The sequence below is a fragment of the Botryllus schlosseri genome, chromosome 14 (genome assembly GCF_051294905.1).
Source record: "Botryllus schlosseri isolate E-star chromosome 14, Bs_hap1, whole genome shotgun sequence".
Lineage (NCBI taxonomy): Eukaryota > Metazoa > Chordata > Ascidiacea > Stolidobranchia > Styelidae > Botryllus > Botryllus schlosseri.
The window spans coordinates 12,441,889-12,469,733 of record NC_137249.1 but is presented as its reverse complement, the minus strand read 5'-3'; the positions used below and the strand labels follow the sequence as shown (position 1 = coordinate 12,469,733).

The 27,845-nt window shown below is 44.5% G+C and overlaps 1 protein-coding gene and 1 non-coding gene across 2 annotated transcripts in view; one reads left to right on the top strand and one right to left on the bottom strand.

Moving 5' to 3' along the window:
• The window catches only part of LOC145455213 (uncharacterized), a 64,638-nt gene that overhangs the window by 16,835 nt on the left and 19,958 nt on the right, over positions 1-27,845 (top strand). Inside the window, exon 3 of the mRNA XM_080333164.1 lies at positions 23,388-24,675. Coding sequence (XP_080189290.1) covers positions 23,388-24,675 — 1,288 coding nt within the window. The remainder of the gene's footprint in view (positions 1-23,387; positions 24,676-27,845) is intronic.
• On the bottom strand, positions 5,040-5,111 carry Trnae-cuc (transfer RNA glutamic acid (anticodon CUC)). The gene has a single exon. It is a non-coding gene; the product is annotated as a tRNA-Glu (tRNA).

The window sequence follows — 27,845 nt, the reverse complement described above, 5'->3', positions numbered from 1 at the left end:
TAGTTCTGCTCACCGTAAATACTATTTTATTCAAATCCAAATTTTTCGACGGCAATAACTCCGCTTCCACTGGTTGGAATTGAACCAAATTTGGTGAGCATAGTTTCTATAGACAGCCTAACACTTTCATGGGGTGAACAGAAAATTTTCAAATTTTTTATTATTTATTTTTATATAATAAATAGAAACTTTCATCTCCTGTAGCAAAGCGGTTAGTGGCTAGAATTGAACCAAATTTTGTGTGTAGGCTTAAATTAGGTAACCTAACAATTTTATCAAGTAGCCAGTACGATTTGAGAAAAAAAGTCATTTTTGAAGAGCCCTACTGTATAGTGCGAAATGAGCCAAGCTTGTTGTACATACGTTTGCTATTCTCATGATTATAAGACTGAACTCTGGTTTGATATGAACTGAACTGAATACAATACCATATTCAAGTTTTCGCAAATTCAGTAATTCTAATCTAATTTGGAAAGAACTGTGTAGCTATGATTCTAATTATAATCTAATTTGGGAAGCTGTGTAGGTCTAAGTTGTCCCAGTTATTTCTTTTCCTACCCCCTCATTGGTCTGATTTAGCCTTCAAGAGAGTGGCAACGCTTTCCGCGACTGAAACTCCATGTGATCGTACCTGTGTTTGCATTGCGTTTGCAATTTGCAGTTGGGGTGTAAGTCAGCTTTCACTAATCGTGTGATGCAGTCTGTTTATTGGATAGATAGTAGTTACACTTCAAAGCATCCCGATTCTGATATATATACACTTCAACTCCCAGAGAACCCGTTTTAGCTCAGCAAAACTGGTACTCTTGTCGCTATTTATGTGTTTAGTATGTCTAAGTTTCCCTACACACAATATTCGATGGGTGATACTGATTGGTGACGTATCATAATTTGACTGTGAAATAGTTGCGTCGTCACTGTGAGCCGTATATGTCGCTGGCGACGGTCGTGTTTACGAAGTCTCACAGCGTCGCAGTCACATGTGACAAAAGTATAGTATCGAGTAGGATAGCGTTCCGGTATTTATAAGAGCTAAAAACGGAACGCATCGCATGTTCAGCAGAATAGCCCGCGAGCTATGCGACGGGCTGGCATATATCGAACGGGGAAAAACCGGCGTGTTTACTCCGTGCTGTAGCAGAATTCCCTGAGCTCGCAGCGATTAGGTCATTCTTTTCCCGCGTCGTTATATCACGCCACAAGAATCATCGGAGCTATAATATCCGCATCCGTTGTAAACGACACTGAGGCATCCGCGTTGCTACACAGTGTCGTTGTGTACCGATTCTCGTGTTTACCAGTGGCTCCTGCTGTGAGAACAAATTGATTATCAGAAAGAAATCCTTATTGCGCGTTGCATATTTATTACACTGTAATCTCGTTCAATATATATCATACGTACCAGTGCTTCTAAACCTTTTTACTTCGCGAACCGCTTTCCATGCAAGTTCCACTTTTCATACAACCCGCAATGATGTATAACCGCACGAATAAAAAACTAATCAATGAGAAAAGAAACCGTGTATACACATGTAATTCACCGTCAATGAGCTTGTATATTATTTATTAGATATAATCAAGTCAAGTCTAGGCTTTACTGACTTCATTTTCCTGCTAGGAACATATCCAGAAATATCTAAGATTGGGGTACACCTATTTTCCACCAACTGTCACATCTCACATATGCATGATCTCAGTATTCCAAGGTTTGTTATTTAAACCTACACAGTAGCTATCATATAAATTAAAAGATGGCTGGTTTTCCACAAAACAACCAATTGTAGCCCTCTATGACAAAGATATTGTAAAGAAAACTGTACCAATAAGAAGTACTCTGCGACCCACTAGAAATAGCTTTGCGACACACCAACGTCACTGATTATTATACATCATCAATCCACGCCAGGCCAGCGTCACGTGGTTAATAAGTCAACTCTACACGATCACGATACGTCAAGCCTTGTGACGAATTTGACATGGTAATTTGACGTGCGCTTTTCATCGACTTTAACCCACACCTAGACGGTCAATACGCATCAGCGAGATAAGTGCTCGAATAGCTTGTCCTATTTTTGATGTCGTGCGGATGGGTCGTGACGTATTAAGCCGTGTGCGATTAACCTTGTCAAAAATTTTCGAAAGTTAGTCTATCAAATTGGTGATGAAGTACGGCCTGTTATTTGGTCTGTATAAATTCTTTGTAAAAGGTGTTAGGTGAGGATAAAACATGCAGAACATATCCATTAGAACTTGATACCGTTGTATAAGATCACGGGAAAAGTCAGAATTGCTGCGTTCTATCTTTAGTCGTGAAGTGGTTTGAAAGCAGTTCGCTTGGTGGCAGACTCGCAGCAAAATGAATTAGCAGCTTGAAAAGGGTGCATCATGATGATTTGAATTCCAAATCACTAGACCGGGCCAAAGAACAGTTCGGCTACTTGTCGTAAGATAACTCTGTTACAGCGCCGGGTAATTTCACAGTCACATGTTTAACAAGCGCCCGCGGTATTTGCCGAACAGTAACAGAGTACCGCGTCCAGCGTTAGGAAGGTACAATTAGCGTCTCGCTTGCTATTCAAAACAAGGACGTCCTATAGCTCGAGGAAACAATTATGAGATATCTTTGCTAACGTCACTCGGCTTTGCTGACATTAGGATTTTATCGCCGTCTTTTTGTCTGTGGCGTACTGCGTCATGTTCCACGTTGCAGCATGCGCAATTGCGCATGCCGCCTGCTGTAATATTTCAAGGGCCCGTCGGCGAATTGCCTAGTGTGCCAATGTTGCCGGTATTTGTGCGGATTTTCAGCACAGTCGATGTTCATGGCGCGACTTTTTGCTGTTAAGTTCGTCTGAGCATAATGTGTAATGATTCCAGTTGAGGAGTGGAAGACGATTTTTCAAGTACTAAAATTATACGTCTGTTTCCAATAACAGGTATGTTGTTTGGATATTTTCTTCCCGCCGTGGGAACCTTGAAGCCCCGGTCAGTCGTATCACAACATCTGAAACACAGCGCAAAGCTACTCAAATAAGTGGGAATGACATTTCTGCGAAATCGTGATCGACCAGCAGCGTTGTCACAAAGGGCTAGGAAATAGGCGCGTTCAGAAAGATGCCAAATTGGCTTTCATTTTTTTTAACCGGCATTATTTTCTTTTTGGTCGCGTAAAAGTCGGGGTTTCCGACATGGGGTCCATGCTGCCGTGCAAAATTAAAAAATCCATAAAATTTTAAATATATCATCTCGGATCTACTCCATTATAACTGCACAAGTGTACAGACCGGTTTTTCTATGGATATTATGTTTCTCACTTTTTTCAAGGATTGACAAAGATAATAGGAAACCATTGATTTTTTTAATCATATTTTTTAATTTTGAACTTCCCGCGCAATCCGGACTGTTATCTTATAGCATCATAATGAGCGATATACAGACACTCGATTTTGCTCAGCCCTGCTGCCAATCAAATATGCGCGCTTAAATTACGCTCGACCTAAAACCGGTGATTGATGTAACATACACTGAAATTTCGAAAATGATGTCACAATCTCTCCCGGTACGCGGTTGCGTCGCGTTGGTCAAATTCCTGAAAGTTTTAGTCGACCTGCAACTAACTGTCCGCCTCTCCGTCTATCTCCGTGTGGCGATTTGTTGAGTAATCGCCTGTGCGTTTCGGTTGCCACAATCGGCTCTTTGATGGCCACTGCGTTCCATTTAAACACCGCCGCGGCGCGGTTTTCCTTCCGTGCGCTGTCTGGGTGCATGCGGCGCGCTGGAAATTGAGTACGAGTCGACCCGATTTCGTTGTCATGGCGACAAATTTTGATACGACGTAGGCCTGACCTGGTATTTTTTGCGATGGAATAAGAAATATGCTGATTTGTGTTAGATGCAGTGTGTTCCTTGATGGATTCTAATGAAGTGGTTATCAACCACGGTTCAAACGAGCCCCCGATTGTTTGCTGAGCCAGTCCCCGGGGTTCGGCGGATGTCCAGACTCGCACCCGATTGATTAATTACCATAAGTAACACTAATTTGCAGTAAATCTTTACCATGTATATTTGTTTTGTGTGGCAATCCTGTTTTAATGGTTTTGTTCTTTTAACACTGTTGTTGATGCACTCCACAGTTCATTTTGTGCACCTGCACAAGTATTCTATAGTGATATACTAGTTGTGTGGTAGATTTGTGTTTTGTGATTGAACTAAAATTTAGGGTTCGCCCAAAGCTTGGGTTTGAGCGATCAGTAAGGTTAAGAACCGCTGTTCTAACGATGCTATACAACTCCTACGCAATATTGGGCAGTGCGTCTCTATGCATTCGTACTCGACGTGGCAAGAAATACAAACTATGTAGGACAGAGGTCTCAAACTCAAATGTCTTCGCGGGCCAATTTCCTAGTTTTGGTTACGCCGCGGGCCGCACCTTCAATAATAGGGGTATTCAATGTATAATCACCAAGTAGGCTTTGTTTGACGGGACGGGATCAAAAAGCCTATTCTCGTAAAATTGTGGATAGTGCAAAGAATACGTACCAGTTGAATAAATTAGCCCAGAAAAGATTCCACTTTTGGTTGGTTTGCAACAATATATCAAGTTCTAGATGGCATAGGCCTTTAATTCCATAATGCTTCTCGCATCACCTGATGTGGTGCTTCGTACCCCGAAGGGATCCACAGACCCTTGATTAAGGACCCCTAGAATAGAAACATCCAATCACCGAATAATCCATTGGTTTAGTTTGTTTGTTTGTTTTGGGATATTCATGGTGTTTGTCGACTACTAGGTCATTTACACCAGGCCGATATTCTTTTTATTCTCCGTAATTGCCGACTTATAGCACGGCCCACCTCTAGGCTTTTTGTAAGACACCGCTGACGCGGATGAGATGGCGAGGAGGAGCCTAGGTAAACCTCCAACACTTAGGTATCGGAATTCCGAAGTCGACCTCGGTCGGACTCGATCCCGCACCCATTGGTGTTGTAGCTGCGGATTATACCACTGCGCTATCTCGCCAGACAACGGAAAGTGGCTTTTCCCGGACCGGGAATCGAACCCGGGCCGCCTGGGTGAGAGCCAGGAATCCTGACCCCTAGACCATTTGGGATTAGCTCCATTGGTGTTACAGCTTTGGAGCGTACCACTACCTTACTCGCCACCGCCAATAATAATATGGATGCAGAGACCAAAGATCATCCAGGTTGTATAACTAACTATACATAACGGGGGTGACTGAATGCCAATGGATTCCATGTTGACTTGATTAGATAGCTATACACGCTACGTAACGCAAGTAACGACATTTTGATATATTAGTCCACTATTTCCCATGATAGTTTGATAGTTTGTTGCATAACTGGTCGTACCAATTAGTCACATAAGTCCTTCTGTGATTTTAACGTTTAACTAAACTCGAGTCATTTATATTATAAAATCCAGTCAGTCCGAACTCGAGTCATTTTACGAAATGTTGGCCTCAAGTCCCAATCACAATTTTCAGTCACGAATCATCATCAGGTCGTGTTTTATCGTCATGGACTAAAAATGTGACCTAATAGCAGATCTTCCACCAGATAATAGCTTTTGAGAGTGATGTGACAGTGAGGTCTGATGAGATTTCCGGTTTTTGCAGTAGTATCAGAGTGAACTCTAAGTTCCCAAATCCATCAAAGATGTGTGGATGTTGAATAAAGTGTCGAATACTTAAAAATCCAAAATGCCGTCGCAGGCCGCACAAAATGTTCTCGCGGGCCGCGTGTTTGAGACCTCTGATGTAGGAGGTAGGCGAATCCGCTTTTAACTGCAGTTGCTCACAGATATAAACCCGACCATGCCAAGGTCAACAGGTAGTTTAAATTCCGGTCTGATTCGTATCAGAATAACCCTGTTTTCGGCACGAGACGCGCAGTGATTCACGAGCAGCATGAGCCATTAAATCGAGGTACTTGAAGAATCGCCAAGCCCTTGGCAAGCCCATAAAATCGCCTCGACTTCTGCTCGGCCGTGAAAATACGTGGCAAGCGGTTTCGTACGATTATATTTCCGGTTCTGAGCGATGTAATTGTGACGTCATACAGGTTGTGAACCGAGGCGTGTATGCGAAATCAATCCAGCTGCTGACTAATTGATTGCGATTGAATGACATTCCGGTGCTAATTAGAGTTGTTACCGTCTTGCGTATCGGTGTGTGTGCGTGTTACGTGCTAACTTTACGATGATTTCGGCAATCCGCTTCTTGTTATGGCGCCTGTCCACTTGTCCAGTTTCTGAGATATTTTCTTTTCTGCCGTTATCCGCTTTCTAACGCAGAGTCATAGTTTCTGTGAGTAATATTCAGCTAAGGGATTTCTATGAGTGGGGCGTGATCAGTATCGAGTCACCGTACAGTACCTATTCCGCGTTTTTATGTAATGCCTCGTCCTCGTCCTAATAAAATGTGGAGGCCGGCAGTCGCGGCTGTATTCTAGCGTTGCTAACCCACGTCGTGTCGTCTCGAGTGCGCGTTTGTTCGGCTGCTGGCAATCTCCCGACTGTGTCCATTTGGACTCCTCACAAAAGGCTCTCACGGGTCGAGGAGTTCAGCGGGAATTGGCGGCTCCGTAATGTGATTAATTTACTACCCCGCGACTGTTATTGGATTAGTTGAATGGAGCGCGTCGCGGTGTTTCGTGAGAAAACAAGGTTCCGTTGTTAGACGGTGCTGTTTTATCGTTTGAAACGCTAAGACTTGAGAAAATTGGAATGCGTTTTCGTTGAAGCTGGTTTTATCTATCCATATTCATTTCCACTCCTGGGCAGAGCGCAGAAATTACTTACTGCTGTTACTGAGGTAGCGATGAATGTATAGCCGTACAAATTAAATTGATTGATATTAACCTGTGGAAGTTAGTACTACGACAAGCTTTAGAAGTGTGGTCCAAAGTCAAAATCCCCAGATTGAATTGTAATCGCTCTGCATTTTAAGTAAAAGTGATTTGGTGTTTACCGGGTTTGAACAGTGAAATGAAACACGCTGAATTATTGGACAATTCATCATGGTTTGACTTCAAACAATGCATTGCGGGCAATATACGGAGACACTGATTGGCACGAAATGACCCCAGTTGCAGTATTCACGGCGGCGTGAACAATCGCAGCAACGCTTAAATTCAGCAACAGAGACCGGCCTTTTGATCCCTCTGACACCGGCCGATAACGTTCGCCAGCGGCATCGGGAATGTTATGAATGTGTTGACAACGATACGCAGAAAAGCATCACACCGCCTATATTTGACCAATCGTGGCGACGTCCGACGGTGTGGCGTGATTTTTTTTCGGTAACACGAACCTGTCTGATATGCAGCACTCGCGATGTTCATAACAAGCAACCTTTTTTTGGTTTTATGATTGTACTATTCTGATTATTTGCTCTGGTTGGTTTGGTACTGTATATGGGCGGCTAATCGGCTGCAGCTGACTCAGCGAAATTCGACTGGCCTAAATTGGTACCCCTGTCAACATGTACTGCATTGCCCTGGATATTCTGCATGATTTGTTGTGTGTGTGCGAAACAGTGTGACATTGTAGTCTGTCTTGGTGGGAGCTGTGGGTTTCGTTCAATTGATTTCAAGCTGTGGCTGGATTTTATGAGATTATACAACAGAGTGTAAAATGTGTGCTGTCCTCATGCCAATGTCAATATTGTGCTAACGTTAGTGAACAGCGTTAGCTTCATCATTTCACAGGGTTCAGCTTTATCACGTCACGGGTTGATAGGAAAACGTACCGATAGTGCAGTGTATTTGCCTCCCAAGTAGATCCATTTCGACTGGCCTTTGCTCACCCGCGGTTGGTACGCAATGACTTCAGCGGACTAGCGAGAACATCATGTCACATTATCTTATCTAAAGAATAGATAAACGGATAGCCCAACCATACAGCTTCCTCAATATGAATATACTAGATTGCTTGATTCAGGACGTTTTCGTCTATCATGATTGCAAATATTGCGTTCTAAAATAATAGAACCTGCCCTGCATAAGTATCGACATTGGACAGTCCTGCCACTATTTCAATCGTGTTATCGTGCTACTCTAATTCAGTGACTCTCAACCTATAGATTGCGTACCACCTGGCAACCTTTAGCGCCGTTATGTACCACCCAGGAAAGTGTCAATTTGTTTAAATTTGCTTAGAATCACTACTACCCTGGTCCGATTAGTGGCATCCTTGCAAGGGAATCGTTGCGAGGCATAATTTTCCGTGAAATTCGTAACTTCCGTTTCAAATTGTACAGGATTAGTTCATTGAGCAGTGACGGGACACGTTATGTCGAAAATGAATACAGGAATCAATTAAAGGTCAAAACAGGTGCTAATATTATATCAATGTCCGCGTCTTGCTAATATATGCTCTATACAGCATGACTATACAAACATCATTGACGATGCAGTTAAGTGAGTTAATAGTCACGATAAGCCGTATTTGCTTGACTGACAACCACTGTTCTACCAGTGTTGGTCCAAAGTGTAACGCCGTGAATTTTTACTCCAAGTAGAAGCAGCGATTTCGAGTATTGTATATGCGCCTAGTTGTGCCTAAAAACGAAAACTCTGAAGTAGAAGTAGACGTAGTATGCAATCCTAAACACTTGTTTTGAGTACTCCGAAGAAGTATAGAAGTAATCTGTTGCTGACCGTACCTGTGGTTAACCTACTGACCGAATCTATTACGCACACTGTCACGCGCGCGAACACCATTTGGGGCAGTTTGCCTAGTCATCTCGCATTGTTGGATTTACGACATCTTCATTACGCCTTACATAAGTCACGCGGTCTTTTGCGTATGATGATAATAATTCCAGTCCGGCTCGCCCGTCTAGCGCGAGCGTGACAGCCCGGCTCGAACTCGTATGGCCAAAACAAACATTGCTCAATCGCTTTGCGGTCTTAAACACTTTGTGCGCCGAAGCGTGCAGTCTCCCGCTGTGCTCTACTTACAGCCGGCGAAGCGCTGGCGTTGTATATTAATCATATCCTGGACGCGTGATAAGTAGTCGGTTGGCTTGAAATTGTAGGCTGGTGCTGTCGTTTTGAGCTGGATTGCTAACCCGCTGCAACGTACAAGGTCCGTTATGATCTCGCGTGTTCGTAGAGTAAAGTACAGCGGATTTACACTGTAGATGTGTGGAATATATGATATCATGAACAACACGTATGTATTGACACATTTTCCCTATAGTTTTTACGGAAAATGAATAGCATTGTCTTACTTCGCACGATGGACAATAAACGGATGATTTACGAATAACTAGTAGCCTATAATAGAGTTGACACTCGGGCATTTCCTTGATGTTGATGTTGATGTCTATTTTATAGATCACTGGTTTTCAACCGCGAAATGGAAACTCTCCAATAAAATCAATGAAATAAAATACACCATATTTTCCGCCGAATTTGAAATTTAGAACGTAATTCAGAACGCCTTCTGTCTTGATATAGAGATCAAGGTCAAGATTCGACTGATCCTACGTCACAATGATGTTTACCAAACTGTTTGAAAATTCCTTATACCTCGTGTAAGACTATTATTAATAAGTGAGGGCTCGGAATAATTTTTAAACCGAATTTAACAGTATGATAGAGTTTAGCAAAGGTGTGAAGTCTCATCTCTGTTAAAAGAAACCGGCCACTCAAAATCGAGTTGGTGGTTTCAACAGGACGTTGTCTTGCAGAAACTTATATAGAACCACGCGTAGCGGGCGTAATATCAAAAAGGCAACGGCAAATTCCTCATTGAATTAAAGTTTCGATTCTCTGTTTTCAGATGCATACTTTTATTCGTAATGACATTCTGGTTTGATTTTGATTTATGAAAATACACAGATTCACAGGATTCGTTTTGAAACTTTGCCTTCCGCTAGATGAAAAAGGTTGGCACAGACAACCACGTCACTAGATTATTGAACTCATGTTATTTTGCGACCAATCAATCGCTGTTTCACAAAAATCCTTTATATTATCTTAAATAAATAATGTCTGCCATTTCATTACATACATTCCACACGTCATGTTATACGGCTGTGTTATTACTCGCTGGCGCCGCTCGACAGTGAGACGATCAACCAGGAGTTGTCCATGTAATGGCAGCAGAGAGTGTTAATAATCGTTGGGATTTAGGTGCTGTGACTTGTTACTAGAATTTGTGAATTTTTTGAAATCACAATCACGTTTTGTCCTGTCACCGACATTAACTGCGTGAAATCATAATTGCGTACGCAAACGTAGATTGATGTATTTTTGGTATCCTTTATAAGACCGACTTCTGTGACACGCTGATTCATTAACAGCGCAACGTAACTGCAACGGACCTGTAGCACGGTTGCCAGTCCATTTGATGCGTATGCGTAGTCACGAGTATTTTGAACGTAAATCGATGTTTTACATTCAATCAAGAGAATTATAGACGTACTGTATTAAGCGGGACAAAATCTAGTGCGGCGTCGCCGATAGAGTGGCAGCTGTAAAGTCTAGCATTCAACAGATGTGGTCAAGTTGTGATCGTTGCTACTCAGTACTCAATCACAAGTAAATGTATGGATTTTCAAACTGCTTGAAGTGGAGGTGCAAAACAGAAGGTGTGAAAATACTAAAAGTAAGATTTTTCGAGATGTAGATTTGGTTGACGGTTCGCATGCGTTTGGCAGTTGGCTACTTTTTAAATTGAATGATGCATCTTCTCGCCTGACCCAAAATGACTGACGCAGCTACAAATAGATACAATCTTCGAAAATATATTCAGCAGTCACGGCGATGGTTACTTCACGCGGCTCCTTTGACGATTTCACATATTACAGCAATGCTAAGTCATCACAAAACTGCTTTCTACTTCTTTATATCCAAAGTTATGCCTAAATAACTGTTCACGTATAAGATGTGGAAGCATTCCAAAACAGTGGTTCTTGACCCTCGCGGACCCGTAAAACTTTAAAACAAACGTTGCGGACCGGCAAACTTTTAAAAATCAAAATTCATTCTAAATTTGTTCACGGCAAATGCACGCAACTGAATGTAATATTGGAAACTTCCCTTAATGGTGTCTTTTAGATACTAGATATTTAGATGTGGTTCTATTGAATTTTCTCCTCGCGAAGCCATGTTAAAGACCACTAACCTGATTGTGATTGTTCGGCATATTCGAAATAAACGCGAGTTAGCTATTTACTATAGCCTCTATTACACTTACACTGTCAAGTGTCGTTCAATTGCACTGTCGGAAGTTAACGAAGTTTCTTTGAAAGTCTACGTAGCTTTCGCATATAACTTGTCCGAAACGACTTGCAGGCTACTTCTAGACAATTTCTTCTAGCACTTTTGCCATTGTGACGCACGCTCACAAAGTAGACTATGTGAACTCTCAATTGCGACACCATATAAAATATGTTCCAAACTTTTAAATACGTTGAAATTTTGTGTTTTATTGCTTAAATTAATGGCCACTCAACCAACTTCTTACGTTTTGGAATTGAACAGTATATTCATGTTGAAATGAACCCGAAGATGTTCGGCTGACACTCGTCAGGGGTAATCGTCAGCAACTAGTAGAGACAGCAGAAAGCTCTCTTGCCCCTCCAATTTCGAATTTGGGTATTTTGATGTCATGTCATTGTTACGCTGTGATCGCGGTGGATTTTTGACGTCATTTCCACTCTCTAAACTTAATCCTGGTTTCGTCCAATGTAAAGTGACTAAAGTGAGAGTTATAACTGAGCAAAGTACATCCACTGATTTTTCGTGAGGGTATTGAGTGAATTGCATCGATCCCACATAAAGTTGCAATACGTCGCTATTGACTCCCGTTCGCAGTTATGATTCTCGAACTCGGGGCGGGAGAGGTCGTTTTTCACAGCTCGAACAATGCTCAGCCAAACCGCGAATTTTTTCTCCAATCCTAGGCTTCGCAAATTCGCCGGGTTACTTTAGAAAGGTCGCCCGATATCGAATTTCTGCGACGCAATTTCCGTTAGCGCAAAGCCGCGCCATTGTTGCCCCGAGTATCAAACTGTCAACATGGATCCAGCATCCTTTCGCTTTCGGTAGAAAAGCCGGCGGTGCTGCGGTAGACGCGCGTGTTCCAGGCCGGCTGTGTCCTTTCCTGGGAGTATATTGTTCGGCTGCGCGTGCCTGATTTATTGCGGGGCATTTCGAAGAGCAACGTCTCGTCTAACGCGTATCCCGTGTTGTGATGCGACGCCTGGCGATTGGGTAATTGTGGCGCGTGGATTTGCATTTCTTTGCCCACCCAGGTCTGATTTCTTATAACTAGGGCTGGGCATAATGATTCGAGTACTCGAATCTGAATCGAGTATTAATTTGGATGATTCGAGTCGAGTAGTAAAACACGATTTTTTCGAGTACTGAAATTATACACTCCTCGAAACTGAAAGTTAATTTACTAACGGGAATTATAGTTTTGACACTATTTTCCACTGAGGAAGCCAGAAACCTTGATTGGCCGTGTCGCAGCATACGAGACATAGCACAAAGCTACGAACGTTACTGGAAATAACACATTTCCGAAGTCATGATCAACCTGCAACATTGTCCAGAAGTGCAATGAAATCGTTATGGTTGAAAAAATAACAAAGTATCTTTAATGTGATGGATAACATGCGTTATGTTCTTTGTAGTGGCATAAAAGGTACATATTTGAACTTTTACATAGTACATGTTGTTGTGACGTCATAATGAGTGATACTCGAATACTCGACTCGACTCGAAGCATAATATGTGATTCAGAATCGAATCACTCAGGTACTCGATTTTGCCCAGCCCTACTTATAACTTGGTAGACATTGTGATGTCGCATTTAAATCGGTTCTATACCATTACCGAGAATGCCAGTACCGAGAATGGACATTACCGAGACTGGTCATATCCGAGAATGGACACCACCGAGAATGGACATTACCGAGAATGGCCAATGTCAAGAATATAGCTTACTGTCACTTACGTTGTCGAGAAATTTATACCTGAGCATCGATACCGAACGTGGCGACGCCGTGATGCACACACACGACCTGTGTATATGCATAACATGCCTGCATTGCATAAATTGCATTCTCGGTAATGTCCATTCTTGGTGGTGTCCATTCTCGGTAATGTCCATTCTCTGCGGTGTCCATTCTCGGTAATGTCCATTCTCGGTGGTGTCCATTCTCGGTAATGGTTTTCTCGGTATTGACCGGACACCATTTAAATCGCCGCTTGTGTTCGCATTGGTTCCTTTTCTGTGGTATTTTCCCCTGGTCGACCGGTTACATTTCAGAGGGGTTATTTGTGTTGTCAGTAGCGTTGCGCATTAATACGGTATCACTCCATGGTTGTTGCAGTGCATTGGTTGTAGGACACCTTTTTTACTGAAAACTGTGAAGCAGAAGTAGTTACTGACCGCCTTTGGTCAAAAGTGCGAAATATCAACCTTGTCATGACAAGTTTCAGGATGAAACGTTGCAAAAATTCCTCGATCGCGCACTCGCATACTCCGTTGCTAGCCGTGTTATGGCGCATTCCTCGCAATTATCCGCAAGTCACGCGTAGCTCACCGCCGCGCTGATTGTTTATCCTGTCGAGTTTGTTTTGTCTGTTGAGCCCGCCAAGATAATTCCCGAAGAGAGAAATTACGCCCCGCTACATACTTCCACGCAAAAACCGCCCGATGAAACTCGACAACGGAAGTCTCCTAGGCGCCACAACCCGGGGGCGTGTCCTTCAGTGCCAAGCATAACATGGGGTTAAAGCGTCCTCACTGCATCTTTGCTGGCGCTGTGACTATAGATATCTAACCTACCTGGTTAGTTTCAAAAGTGGTCAAAGTAAACATCGCTGCTACTCGATAGAACTAGAGAAAACTCCGTATACTTCTACTCAATTCCAAGTAGAAACGGCGATTCCGAGACGTGGTGGTGTTGTTCGGCGACTTTCGAATTGCGAGATGCATCTTCACGAATAGCGCCAATTGATGACGCTACAAATAAGCACAATCTTCGAATATATATTCAGTTACGTTGATAGAGGTTCATTTCACGCAATTTTTATGAGCAATCTTGTTCGAATATATATTCGACTGTAACTGCGGTCGCTATTTCACTTAGTTCTGATGACGATTTCCCACGTAAAAACGATCCGAACTTAGCCCAAACCTGCTTTCTGCATTTCAAAAGCCAAAGTATGAAAAGCAAGTAGTTTTACCTGTAAAATTGTTCAAGTAGAAGTATTAAAAAACACACGCACTTGAGTTTGTTGTGAATTTAGTTACGGAAAATACGAAGTACCGTACTTTGTTACTGGCCACCGGGCCACCTCTAGTTAGTTTTTTGTGCTTCACAGCGCAAGGCCGCACAACGGAGGTGGAGATTACGTGTCTCGGTGATGCGTTGCGGGAAATATGTGGCGTATCCTATCGTAGGCGCTACGTCAGCAGCGTGAGATTGAGGAAAATAACATTGTTTGTTCTCGCAGTGTTTGAAGTAAGGAAGGTGCTGACCGCGTAAATCGCAACGTGTCCAGAACAAAAATTTTGTAGCGAGTGAAAATTCCGTTACTTTTGTCGACGTCATAAGGATGATGATGTGATGTTGACAGTGCATGAAAGATGGATTCGCAGTTATCGCTGTGCTGCGTTAAACCGTGTTGAGACTGACATGTATACCCATGTGTTATATTAGGTATTGACTGTAGAAAACGGTGAATATTACGATCGCTTTAAAGCGGTTGTTCGCGTCAAATTCCCCGCAGGTCCGCCAGATATATTGCGATTTTTATCGCAAGAAGTTAAAATCTTTTGCATGGATTGGTGATGTGAAAGGTCAAATCTCAAAATAATTTTGAAGTTGTCGTGATATAGAATTATTTTTTCCGGCGGTACGGTGTAACAACATTGATTGCTGTTAGAGGCTAACAAACAGCATAGTGGCAGCAGAAATCGAATAATCGAAATCAAGTTGGTGGCTTTTGAAACAGGACTTCTTCGTGTATGTAATGTATATGTATACACTACGAACAACGGGACTGCGTTTGACGCGCTTAATATCAAAAAAAGGCAGCAGATATACCATGATATGATCAGTCCTAGCGTATGCTCGTCGGACGGAAAGTCAGCATTGCGCTGTTCAATCCAGTAGTAACCGTCCAACGACCGCTAATAACCCGTAATATCATCCGCCCTTTCAATAACCACCGCTCCATGATGTTATTATTGTTTTTGATTATCTGGTGGTTTTCCCTAAGCAATGCGTTGACTGTGAGTTTTATTCATGATAAATGTTTACCGCAACCTTATCTGAGCTTCTGACGTCATTGGAAACCTCTGTGAACTCCATGCTGACGGAAGTATGCAGCCCTTGCATTCGAACGCCGGCAATTTTATCGCGCATGCGCAGCGCGGCTGTTATCGATTATGTTGTTCGCGGCGCGATTACCCGCGGGAATTGAAAACGCCTTTTCGGCTTCTCGTTACCGGCGATAGCGGATGCACGTTTTCGGTAGCTGTCGAAAGGGTTAACCATGCGGAACATGTAAGGGACATTTTTCCGCCGCTTCAGTTACGAAGTGTACTCTGTCTAGCGGGGATATGCTTGCCTCAGGTTAATTCCGATTGGAAATCCAAGGATTCTATATTATAGCCGGAATTTTTTCGAAAAACTAGTCACTGCTGTCTACGTTGTAGAAAAACGACGCGCATAGGCAGTAGAAAGCATAGGTTGTCAAAGTACGCGTTGCTACCCAAGTATAGATATATAGGTGAGGCCGTATAAATGTCTACTCAATTGCAAGATCTTAAAAGTGCTGGAAAGTAGATTTAATTGATGCGTCGCAAACTTTTAGCATTTGATCAGTTGTGTGAAAATGCATCATCCTCTTGTGGAAAATTAGATTGTTTCGATCTTATCACCAAACAACATTATCCTCTCCCGCAAATTAAGCGCCCTGCATTTGCAATAGCCAACGACCACGGAGGAGCTTGGACAGCATCAACAACACTCCTTGCATTGTTGATGTTATAGGCGTTGTTATTACGCGGTGTCCGCCTTGAAAAAATACGACAAGACCTAGCTGACCTTTACGTTGCCAAGCGCGGACGTGAGACTCGCATACACTTCTTTTGGCAGCGAAAACTTTTCAACGCGTAGGATCGCTTTCAATTTACACGAATGGGCGATCAGAAACAATGGCGCCTGGCGGCAGGGTCTGGAAAACCCACATTGAATCTAGCGTCACGATATCGATGGCGTCATGAAGGAAATAGACCCAACATAAGACACATTATATATGTAGTGCCTACGCTTGTTAGTGGATAGGACATATCTGTGGAGTTGTGATCAACCAACAGCGTAGTCACAAAGTGTGAAGAAATGGGTATGATCAATTGATCAAAATATAACAAGTAATGTTTAATGTGATGTAGCACTGTTATTATTATTATCAATGTGGTCGCATGAAAGGTACATATTTGAACTTCCCTCATAAGCGATGCTGTTCTGACGTCATAATCAGTGATGTATATTCGAATACTTGACTCTGCCCGAGGCTTCTTCATACTCGATTTTGACCATCCAAAATGCTATGCCCCGTATATATACTGTTGAGTGTCACGTTGAGTTATTTCATCCGCGGAAATTCCTCCCTATTCGTCACGTAGCAAAGCAGTATATCACCCGGTCGCCGGAGCAACGTAGCGTTTCGGCGCGTTTTCCGTTCGAGTCACGCGTTTTGTGTATCAGCTGCCACATTTCCATCATTTCAAGTAGTTGCTTACGTCACGTCGATGTACGAAGCTATCGTCTACTTGAGCAGCCATCCGTTATCGCACCGAGGCTGTATCGTACTCGCTTAACGCGTGTTAGGTATCGCCTGTTGCGCTCGCTAAAATAGCGCGACTTCACAGCTACGCGCTGTATTTTCGGACTACTTATCCTTCCGTATCTCAAGTGGGTGGAAATGGAATTACGGAAAGCGTTTACTCTGAGTTTCGGGTATGCATGCGTGCCTGGCTTTGAACTGTGTTCGGCGGCGAGCGTTATCTGCATTTTGCAGGCTATGATTGTGCGCAATGTGCGGGTGCAACCCTCATATCTTATCTTGCTCCGCAACTTCCTAATCCGGGCGAGCGATAATGAAAGCCGACTGCATACCGCTCCTTGGCTGTTTCGGTATGCATAACTGAGCGTCTTATTCACACGTATCTGACTCTCAGCGAGGGTATAGCTGTAGTAGGTTTGCCGGTGCTTCTGAATGTCTGAACAGGATTGCGATTTCCGACCACTGAAAGATTCTGAATCTTTCGTGTTTAGTGCCAAATTGACCGACTGATTACTGTTAACATTCAATATCTCCCTATATGTGAAGAATGAGTTCTTTCGGTGGCAGAAACATCTTGGCGGGAGGTCTGGGGGGAATTCAATCTCTTTTCATCGTAGGGTAGTTGATATGAAGCAGCCAGAGACCGCCTTTCTCCGTCACTGCACGGGTATCAACCGAAATGGAACTACTTCAATCACATTGGGTTGATCACAAATTCACAGTAATATTATTTCCACTAACGTGTGTACTGCGCTGCTTTGTGCTGCGTATTTTGGATGCTGTGATACGAGCAAAAATTGCGCCGAACCCTAGTGCCAAACAACTTGAAAGAGTGTCAAAATTCGGAAATTATCCTCCAAAAATGTACTAATCGACGACACTATAGAATTCCTGCGATTTTGCTACAGCACTCAGATATCCCGCTCAAGTGCAGCCGCCATTTTTCGTACTCTGTTGCTCACCAATTCCGTGGACAGCAGCACCAGCAGTAAGTTGTTTTTAATCAGGAAAACATATCAGCCCCGATCTCGCTTAGGTTATTTACTCGCGCACGCCGGATACTAGAGACAGCCGCGGTACAGCGTCTGGAATCCGAAGCCCGCGTTAATTTCCGCCCGGTATCGTTGCGTTCCTTCCGACGCCTTTAACGAGGGCGCGCCTTTTTTACGCCAAGTCACTCGCGAGAGAAAAATTGTATTTCACGCGCGCGCACACGCACTCGCGCCCGTGACGAGTCGCTCGCAAAAGAAACGTACCGTTTCCACATTGCGAGTGAGGCCAGGCTAGCTCGGCGGAGGTTAAGTTTTTTGCCACGCGATGCGCGAACTGATGCTGCTTCAACGGCGTTGCGTAGTGAAATTAGGTTGCGTTCAGTGTACCAAGCAGTTGAGGTTGAGTAACCGACGCGTTTGAACTCTTTGGATATCTAGGTCTGCGGTTTGAATTCTGTTATTGACGGCAGTCGGAGAGTTGAAATTTTATATGAGGCTGTTTGCGCCGGGCGTTTTAAAACGTGTTTCCCGCATCTCGTTCGAGTGTCGCCACGTGATTGTAGCTTTTATCTCCAGTAATTAAGATCTAATCGCTATAATTTGAGTCGCTCGACATCTTTGTGTACGGCTAAATCTTGTTTACATAGGTCTGGTCGATCGTTTGAGTTACTGGATAAGGTTTCGGGTAATGCAGTGAGGATTTCGCGGTTGCGGAATGCGAAATTGGAAATTTTAGAGGCCGTCGTCAATATGTGTTACGATATCGTTCTTAATCTAGTAGTGCGAGACTGTGCGTTGCTCTGTTTTCGTTTGGAAGTGGCTTAGGCAAGGTCGGGCACGCCGTTTGTTTTCTGTGGCTTAGCTTAATATTAGATTAGCGAAATGTATTTTTCTTTCGGAAAAGTGAACTTTAATCTTAGCGGTTGTTTGCTGACGTGTCCCGCTGTTGAAATTTTGACACCTACGGTCCGATTAAGCTATCGATCGTGGAATGCGCCGGGCGTAGCTTGTAATGAGACAGCTGTGCTTCAAGTTACTAATGTGCGGTAAAATACGAAAATTATGTTTTAGGGTCGAAAAGGCCCTAGGGAGACGACGCGCCAATGTGCATTCCTGCTTAATCTACGAGCAGCCTGTGCTCTTGGCTATAAATAATATAAGAATCGATATCGCTGCCTACCACGTAATTGAGTGCAGCTGTGTTATTCGAGATCGATAGTTGGTTGACACTTTTGCCGGAGATTTGCTCTGGTATGTCGGCCAAGTACTATTGTAAAACCTCACGTTTTTGCGGTTAGAAAGCGGTCCGGGGTTGGCGATGGGCAAAGATTCCAATTCAGTGATTCAATTTGAATCAGTGTTGCTTGTCTGTCCGCGCGCGTTTTTGGAACATATTCCCGAGAGATCATGCTGATGATAGGGAGGAAAATTCATGTCTAATATGTCTTGTGCGTAGTTTACCACCGGTATGACAATCCGCCGTAGAGGTAATGGCGAACTCGGCAGCACCCGTGATAGTGCTTTGAATATTTGGGCAATTCTCGAAGAGTTATTTTGGAAAGCTTTATAAAATTCGTTCACTTTGCGGATAATTGGTGATCTTGCTGCTTTAGATAGTGATTACGCTGTTAAAACGAAGTAATGTTGTAAACGATTTACGGTGGTAGTGCCTACGTGGTCGTTATTGCCGTAATTTCGTTGAACTCGACGGGTGCATGCAATTGCGTGTGTTCTTACTTCTTTCGTTAGTCTTCTTGTATTCATCTCCGTCGAGACCTCGCGAAATTGCTGAATATCCTTTAAGGCATTAAAGACCGTAATTTCACCGACTTGTGTGCTAGTGGAAAGCGGGAATATTGTCTGTCTGCACTCTGCAGATTTAGGCCGTCCCGTGTGATGCAAATCGGCGAGGAATGTGGATTTCTGCCGGATTTTCGGCGCGGATTTTCGGTAAACACCGCAATTATGTGTCGATGCGTGTTTTCGGCATCGAATATCTTACTAGAAACCTACGTTACTGAATAGATTAACTGGATAAAATGATGTATCCGTGTATCAATATGTTATTCTTCTGAGGGTTGCTATAATTATGCTGTGGTCGCAGTCGCATCCGTTCTGATACATACGGCGACACGGGAATGTGTGCATATTTTATAGTTCGGTTTGATCAAAATGGTAAGTAAGAAGGTGTGTTTGAAATGTGCCCAGTACAATTGACACTGAACGCCGTGTACGGTATATATATATCAAGTTTTCAAAATGCTAGGCATCTCGAACATCCACTGCGTTGATTTACCGGTGACCGGAGATTCGTTACACAGTGGGTGGCATTTCAATGATCGATTTAGCGCCGCCTTATCTGGTGGCGATTTTGGTTCCTACGCATTGCTGCGCGTATCAACTTGTAGCGATTTTCCTGGCGTCGATGGAAATTACGAAACCGCATGTTTGCGCATAAGGTACGCGGTCGCATTACAGAAATTGTCTGGGAGTTATGCTTCGCTGTTGCGTCGGCGTGATGGATCGATTCTGCACAGTTTTTTGATTACTATGCGTTCACGCGAGATGATGTATGCGATAATGGTGATAGCATCGTTTTGAATTTGTGACGGTTTGCCAGTTTTAGGAATCGTGACGGAATTGCTCCGTAAAAAGAACTCGTTTATTAAAACAGCGTAGTGTGTCGGCTCATTTTTGGATGTCGGTATTCGATGGGAGGCGGTAACGATAGTCCGGGAATTTTTTGTCTATATTGATCTCCATCGCACGCGCAGGGACACACAGTTGTGTTGAATCGTGACAGGCTAGAGTTGGGAGAAACGGTCTTTCTATCAACGGCGCTTGCTCTGAATTAGTCCGGTGTTATTTTATCGGCGGGCCCATTCAACACCGGAGTTATTGTGTGTTCGTGTGCTAAGTACTGCGATCAATTGATGACTCGATTGCGCGAAGCTATTGCCGGCGTTGCGGGCTTCGGTAACTATGCTCGAGCTCGTGACTGCGATGGCGTAGATACGGCGCGTAATATCAACCGCCCACCAGCTTGCGGTGAAGTGAAATTGAGTAGGATATCGCGGTTTGCTTGCGTATGCTATTCTGTTACCTGTGATTTTTTTCCGGCGCGGTATTTCGAAGTCATAGCCCGACTTGTTTTGATTTGTGTGGCAGTTCAATAATTTGAAGATAGTACACACGATGAACTTGATGTTCATTGTTCTTGTTCATTCATGAATATTGGTTGCCTTGCCCGCTGGTATTATCAATTTATTTCCGATTAGCGATAAACTATGGTTGGTTCGTGGTTGTGTAAATTTGAAATTTGAACCCGGTGGACCTTACACTCCGATTCTAATGCTCGGCGTACGCCGTCACAGAGATCGCCGGATTGCGCTCAATCGCGATTCATGCAGACAAAATAACATCCGGTTTGCCGTGATTGAATGAGTTTGCGAATCGAGCAAGCTGCGCAACGCGGAGTAGCGCGCGGCTGTTGCAGTCAATGGCTTTTCCTGTATTTCTTTTAAATGGATTGACCCGGTCGATTGAGTGCAATAACTGAAATGAGCGGAGGACTGTTGACTGTGAACTCGCTAAAAAGCGGTATTCTAATTGTGACGTCATAACAATTGACAACCGCGATTCGGATTGGCTACCTTATTGCAACCAGATATCTAACTGAGCTCTCGTATAGGTTCGCTATTCGTAAAAGAGAGACTCTTCCGCACTATAAATTTTGCTGAGCACACCCGTGCGTGTATCAATAACTCGATTGCCGCCGCTGTCTCAACGAAATAGTTGGAATAAATAATGGTTGTTGCAGAAACTTATCATAATTCCATCTCCCTGGTGAATGAGCGGTTTCTGATGACGTATCCGGAAAGATGACGCATCCGACTTGAGTCGTGGGAAACGCGCGCGCCCGTATTGTGATTTTGACATTTGATATCGGGCAGCGAACACTAAATTTTCACTTTGGTAGCATTCATCAGTGTCCGCTGACCGTAATCCAAGATCGTGACCCTGCGTTTATTCTGCCCGATGTCGTAAGTGTATATGTACTGCGAATATTCGGAATTGAATTACGACGTTGTTAAAACAAAGTTATGTTAGCGGTCGGTAGGATACGCGTGCTGATTCAGTACAAGTTGTACGCATCACCGAGCCTCGCAGCGGAATGCATTTGTTCAATGTTCATGACGCGGTTCCGTGATTGGTCCTAATTTGTGTCGTTTTGGAGTTTGCCTTGTACGGCTGTAAATCTTGACTATTTAGACACGCGACACCGCATCCAGTGACTCACGGTGTTGTTCGTTTGTAGCTTCTTCCTTATTTCTGTTCCTTGTCTGGAACTCATCTGCGACGCGTCTTGTGTCGCCTGGTTAAATCGGGCCTAACGACGGTAACAAAATCCGGAAAAATTGCCTTAACCGCCCACACGGTCTTGCATGGTTAAACGCGAGGCGGACTATCGGCTTACAGCGCACGCCACATCTGATAGCGTAGAAACAGCGGGCTCATTCATAAAAGGACAATGGCTTCGCGTCTACTCGATCGAAATTGTAAGCCTCTCATCGTGCGTGTAACGTCCGTACCCCCGGGGTAGTTTGTTTCGTGTTTTTTTTCTGTGTGCCGCGTGTCATGGTTTTTCGCTACATTTTCGAGTTTTTGCGATACGAGCGCGGTTTTTGCGTTGTTATTGCTTTTCGCCGAAATCGCGGATCTAATTCCGGTTCACCCGATACGCCACGGCGGTCGTGCACGGTTGGATCCATCTTGAAACTGGATTAGTAAAAATATCTGCGGTAAACACACAATTCGCGTCTTTGTCGTGGAGGTGTTGAATTTTTTGCCAGCTTCTTTGTCACTGTGTGTTATCCGTTGGCGACCGATATGTTTACTATGAGGCGTAGCTCTATTGTTACTTGCTTACCGCGGAATGATTTTATGTCCCATCGTATGTGCATTTAGTTCGACTCTCGCGTTTGTCACTGTCCTGTAGTATAACTCATTTAACTCATATATTCAACGAAAGCGTGTGAATTTTGATATACTATGCGTCAGCATGATTCCTTATTTTCCATCTTCCGATCCGTTTTGTCAAGTTTAGTCAAGAGCTCATGACACACCCTTTGATCAGGATCCTAGTAATATCATCTCTTTTAATTTCCTTGTACATAACAAAGACTCCTGACTGCTGACTACCGTGCGATATGGATGTAACTTGTTGAAGTAGCGGTGTCTATATGGCTGATAAGTGCTTACCATAATACCAACAACGCTTTCCGCGTAAATACCCAGCGATATGTAGGGTTTTAGATATCATTGGTAAATATGAAGCGGCGTACACGTAGTGAGGCAGGAGATTCGAAACTGTTTGGCGATACGCATTTGTGTTTCGTTGTATGATTATAACCCTCCCAAACTGCGATTCTCCCAAACTCGTGCAAAAGTCCCTTTTATGGTCACAAACAGTCTTGGATACGATACTATGCCACGATGATTCAGCCTCTCGAAAGCTGGCGTCGGCCCTAAATCGTGCGTTCGCTTTTGCAGGAGATAGCAATCGCCGATTAAGCGGGAATAGCACAGAACGGGCGGCAATCGTAGACAACAGTCCACGCCAAGATCCGCAGAGATATTACAACTACCCACAGAACGCCGCATATCCGGAACGCCGGAACGGAAATATACAGAGACACGAGCACGTCTACCCGAAGACTCCGGAAGACGCCGCGCGCAGCAAATCTCCGGAACGACTCTCAGCTATTATTCCGCGCCGAAACACCTCGCCGGCCTCGGACAGAGGCGGCGAACAGCACGCCACGACCAAGCCAATGGTACTGCTGCAACAGCCGGCAGCCACGACTCTATCTTCGGCCGGGCCAGCCCACCCGGCAAGGATCACCAACCCCGGGATACCACTTCCCGGAATGCAGCACCCGTGGAACATGTACCCACTGCTGTACCAGTCAGCGCCAGGGCTGGAGTCTATGCTGAGTAGAGCGCCAGGTGTTCTCAAAGAACCAGAAGGGCTGGTGTCATCTCCGAATAGATCCCCTAATGATGGGTTAACTGCAGTAAGCGCGGCCGCTGGGTTACACATACCAGGCTTAATGTACCCCTTACCAAACCATCCCACGTTGTTGATGCCTGCCCGGCCCCCTGGGGCTGAGATATCGCCCATGTTAGCGGCTAACCCTTATCCAGCCGTGGCTTTAGAGCAGTACAAGCGTATGATGGAAGGTATGCAGTTTTCTTACCCCGGACTCAACCCGCAGCTTACCGATCAGTATTTGAAAACGCTGGTGGCCACACAGCAAGGGCTGGACATGTCGAAAGACGCGCTGGCGCTTAGCGCCATGGCGGGTAGACTGCAGCCGGGGCTTTCTCTGGCAGGGCAGCCTGAGTTATTACTGCGGTACCCAGAACACTGGCCTGCCGCGATGGGGATGTTACGGCCCCCTGCCGGGGTTTCGCCCGGATCCGGATCTCCGTTTCCGCCGAAGCGCCGGACCGAATCCCCGAATCTCGCCAACGGGAGTAAATCCACGGCGCCCTCTTATCCATTCCATCATCCCTCCCTGGTACAGTCTCAAATCAACAGTTCGACCGCGGGTTTGATCATGTCGCGATCGCCTGCGGCGATGTTCTCCTCGCAGGCGGGTCAGGGGTCGCGGTCTCCGGCGGGTGAAAGTGTACGAAAACCGGATCCGGATAGGTCCGGTTACAGGCCGCGCGAGATGGATCGCGATGCGAAGCAGCCGCGCGGTAGGACCGTCAGCGGCGAGCAGGTGCCGCCGTATTCGGTCACGGACGAGAACGGACGGAAGATTCCAGTCCCGTGAGTATTTCCTGCATCTTTTGTGCTTGCTTGTTGGTGGCTCCGCGTGTGAAGTACTTGAACTAGATAGCGCGGGGCGATTCGAGACCACATTAATCCGCGTCGCGTTTTTGTCCGATTGCTTTTAGGCGTGTATACGCCTACGCCACAGGTGCTCGAATAGATTTTGCGTCTTTAGCTGATTACTCAAGTTGCTATGATTTTTAACTACTTTCGATTTTGTGTGACAGCTTCGTTTTTTCGGCAAAACTAGTGCTGGGATATACGTATCGATGCTTGTATTTAAAGATATACGACATTACTTCTAGTTGAGTAAGAACAGTAGCTACATTGAACACATCTTATCAACGAAGTAATTCTACTTTTGGAAGAACTCTAGTTGGCGAGTAGGCTCTGCTAAATTACGCTGCTCAATGCTTACCCATCAAGTGGATATGATTTTGGATTACTGACGTATCTTTGAAATTTTTGCATTGAGTAATAATTAGCGATGTTTCTTGTACTTTACAACCTTCATAATTAGCCCTTCATAATTAGCAACTATAGCAACGTTCACTGGTTTAAACTAGCGCGGCCAAATTTTATCTGTACCAATTTTCGTTTTTAGTGATGACGTTTGATAAGTCTCGGTTGCGTTGTCTTGGTGTCGGTTAGTTGTCGTGATGTAGTTTTGGTTGCGTTCGCCATTTATTTATATCGGTTATCTAGAATCGGTATTTTCATCATTCAAATACAGCGGCCCGTATTTATGTAAACTCGTGCCGGGTTTACCGGCTGTAAAACGATACGGGGGACTAGGAAATCCGCTCCGTTCCGAGTATCAAATAATATAAAACGCGTTGATTTATAGGCGATCTACTAAACGTCCACTGCGTAAATTCCCGTGAATGCCTAGCGTCGGGAATCTAAGCAGGGTCACTGTTATTACTAGTTTACGAACCAAACAGTATTACGTGCTTATCGCGCACTCGGTTGGCAATTGCCGGGAAGGAAATATGGAAATATGCGTTCCCCGTTCGTCTTGATCCAACGCAATTGGAATAAAGCCCGGAAACCCTTTCTGGAATGCTGGCGTTTGCTCGAATTTGAAACCAGGTCAGAGGTCACGGGTCTGCCTTTTGTCAGGTTGTAGATTTTGTAGCTTACGCGCTGGCCACGTAGTTCTGATTGGATACTTTGATGTCTGGCGCTTGTGCAAACATGTTGCTATTTGCGGTGCTAGCCTTGGTGTTAAGGGTTCTCACTTTGAAATTGTGTTCAACAAGTGCTGCCAGCTCCTGTAAACATTGCTTTGCAGGTAAGCGTGGTGTGTTTGCGAGCTTGAGACGTGCCATGATTCCGCGCTTTTTTAGCGGCAACGGGGCCTTTGATTGCGCGCCCCGGCTAATTGACTCGGGTGTGTTCGATTAGTGTTTTTTGTGCTTGCGGTGCAGATTATGCGGTATCGGACCGGGTCGCGTGTGAGACGCGATCGTGATCTGTTGAAATGCGATACAGACGAGGCTTAAACTCGCGGATTTACTCGCGTACGCGCGGCCGCGTAGCGCAGTTCCGAGAAGCGCATTCCTGCGGAATTCTTTAAATTTAGACATAAGATGCGATCGGAAAGAAGATCTTGTGAATGAGCGCTTCAATTTCGGCGAGAACAAGTCTGTTTATTCTCGATTGTGCATTGTGGTTGGCGGTTGTCCGGAAAATACGCGTTGCATTCCTGAGATTCCGACCCGCTTCAATGCAGACGTGCGAAACTAATGCGCTGATGTCTATAGTTATATAAACTTTATTAAGTTCATAGATAGCTAATCATATGTAAGCATATTTAGGTTAAAATAGGACAATGAACAATGGACCTATGCAGTATATACTGTACTTCCACAATAACAGCTTCAAAATTTTGAAGTCGGATTTGAATGTTATGGTGCGCGCCCAGCGTTGAGTGCTATTCAAAATGTATCGCGTTTTGCGACTGTGTGAACTCGCGATATGTTGTATATTAGCCGGAAACGCTGCGCGTAAATCAAATAACGCGCCAGGTCGCCATTCGTTTGTTTCTTTGAAATGTGACCTCTCGCCCGGCAAAATCGCGCCTTAGCACATATCGCGGGCCGCGATCCGAAAAGCAAATATTGGCTAGACGCGGCGTGAAATGTACGGGGCAAATATTTGACTTGCGCTGCACGAGGCGGGTTTCGTCCGCAGTAAGGCACATTCCGCATACCGATGCAGCTTACGCGGTTTATTGGCAATATATCTCCCGTCTTCGAGCGTTCGTTACATGAAGTCTACGGTGCTGTAAATGTCTCTTTAGGACGGGTTGGCGTTAGGTCACGATATTACTGGAAAATGCTGACTGCGTACTTTCGGATTTTTGATGCTAAACTCGAATTCTTTACTTTTCCTATGCCGTAGAAGAGACGTCAATCGCCAGTCAATTACGAGCAGGACTAGCAATTTAAAGATTTTTCAAATGTTGCACAAGTAAAAGTAATAGGGGCTGATAAGTACTCCAAGTAGTTTCAAAAAGTACATTTGATCGACGGGTCGCACGATTTTAGCAGTTAGTCGGAGGGGACACCTCGACATTGAAGCGTGCGTATTCGCGACTGACGCAAAATAACCGGTGACGCTACAAATAGGTGCGATTTTCCGATATGTGTTCTATTACTTACACGACACAGGGGATCATTTTCCCAGTTGGCAGGCCGCTTTCACTCGTAAAGGTTTAGCAAGCGTGTCGCTAAACTACTTACTTCTTCATAAAATCCAAAGTGTAACAAGTGGGCGATTCTGCCAAAAAACTGTTCAAGTAGATGTAGAAGTATTTCGGTATGGACCATCTCTGCTGATTTTTCGCAAAACGCACTCGGGTAGAATTTCTGTGGTTGCAGCATTAGATCCCAAAACGGCGTAATTCGCCCGTTCTTTGACACCCAGCATATCGCCGTTGACCCGTCTCTCAACGTCATGTTTTGTGAAGCCGGCATCCAATTTCACCTCCGCCCGCCGCAAATATTCACCCGATCGCTATCGGGACAAGTTATTCTACCCGTCTTCAAAGGCGCGCTCGCTATGGAGAATAGTGCGATATGTCGCGGTCGCGTTGTTACTGAAAATCACTGCGACCGAAACGGCCACAGCGTCTGAAGAGAGCCGCTTTTAGCCCGGCGCTC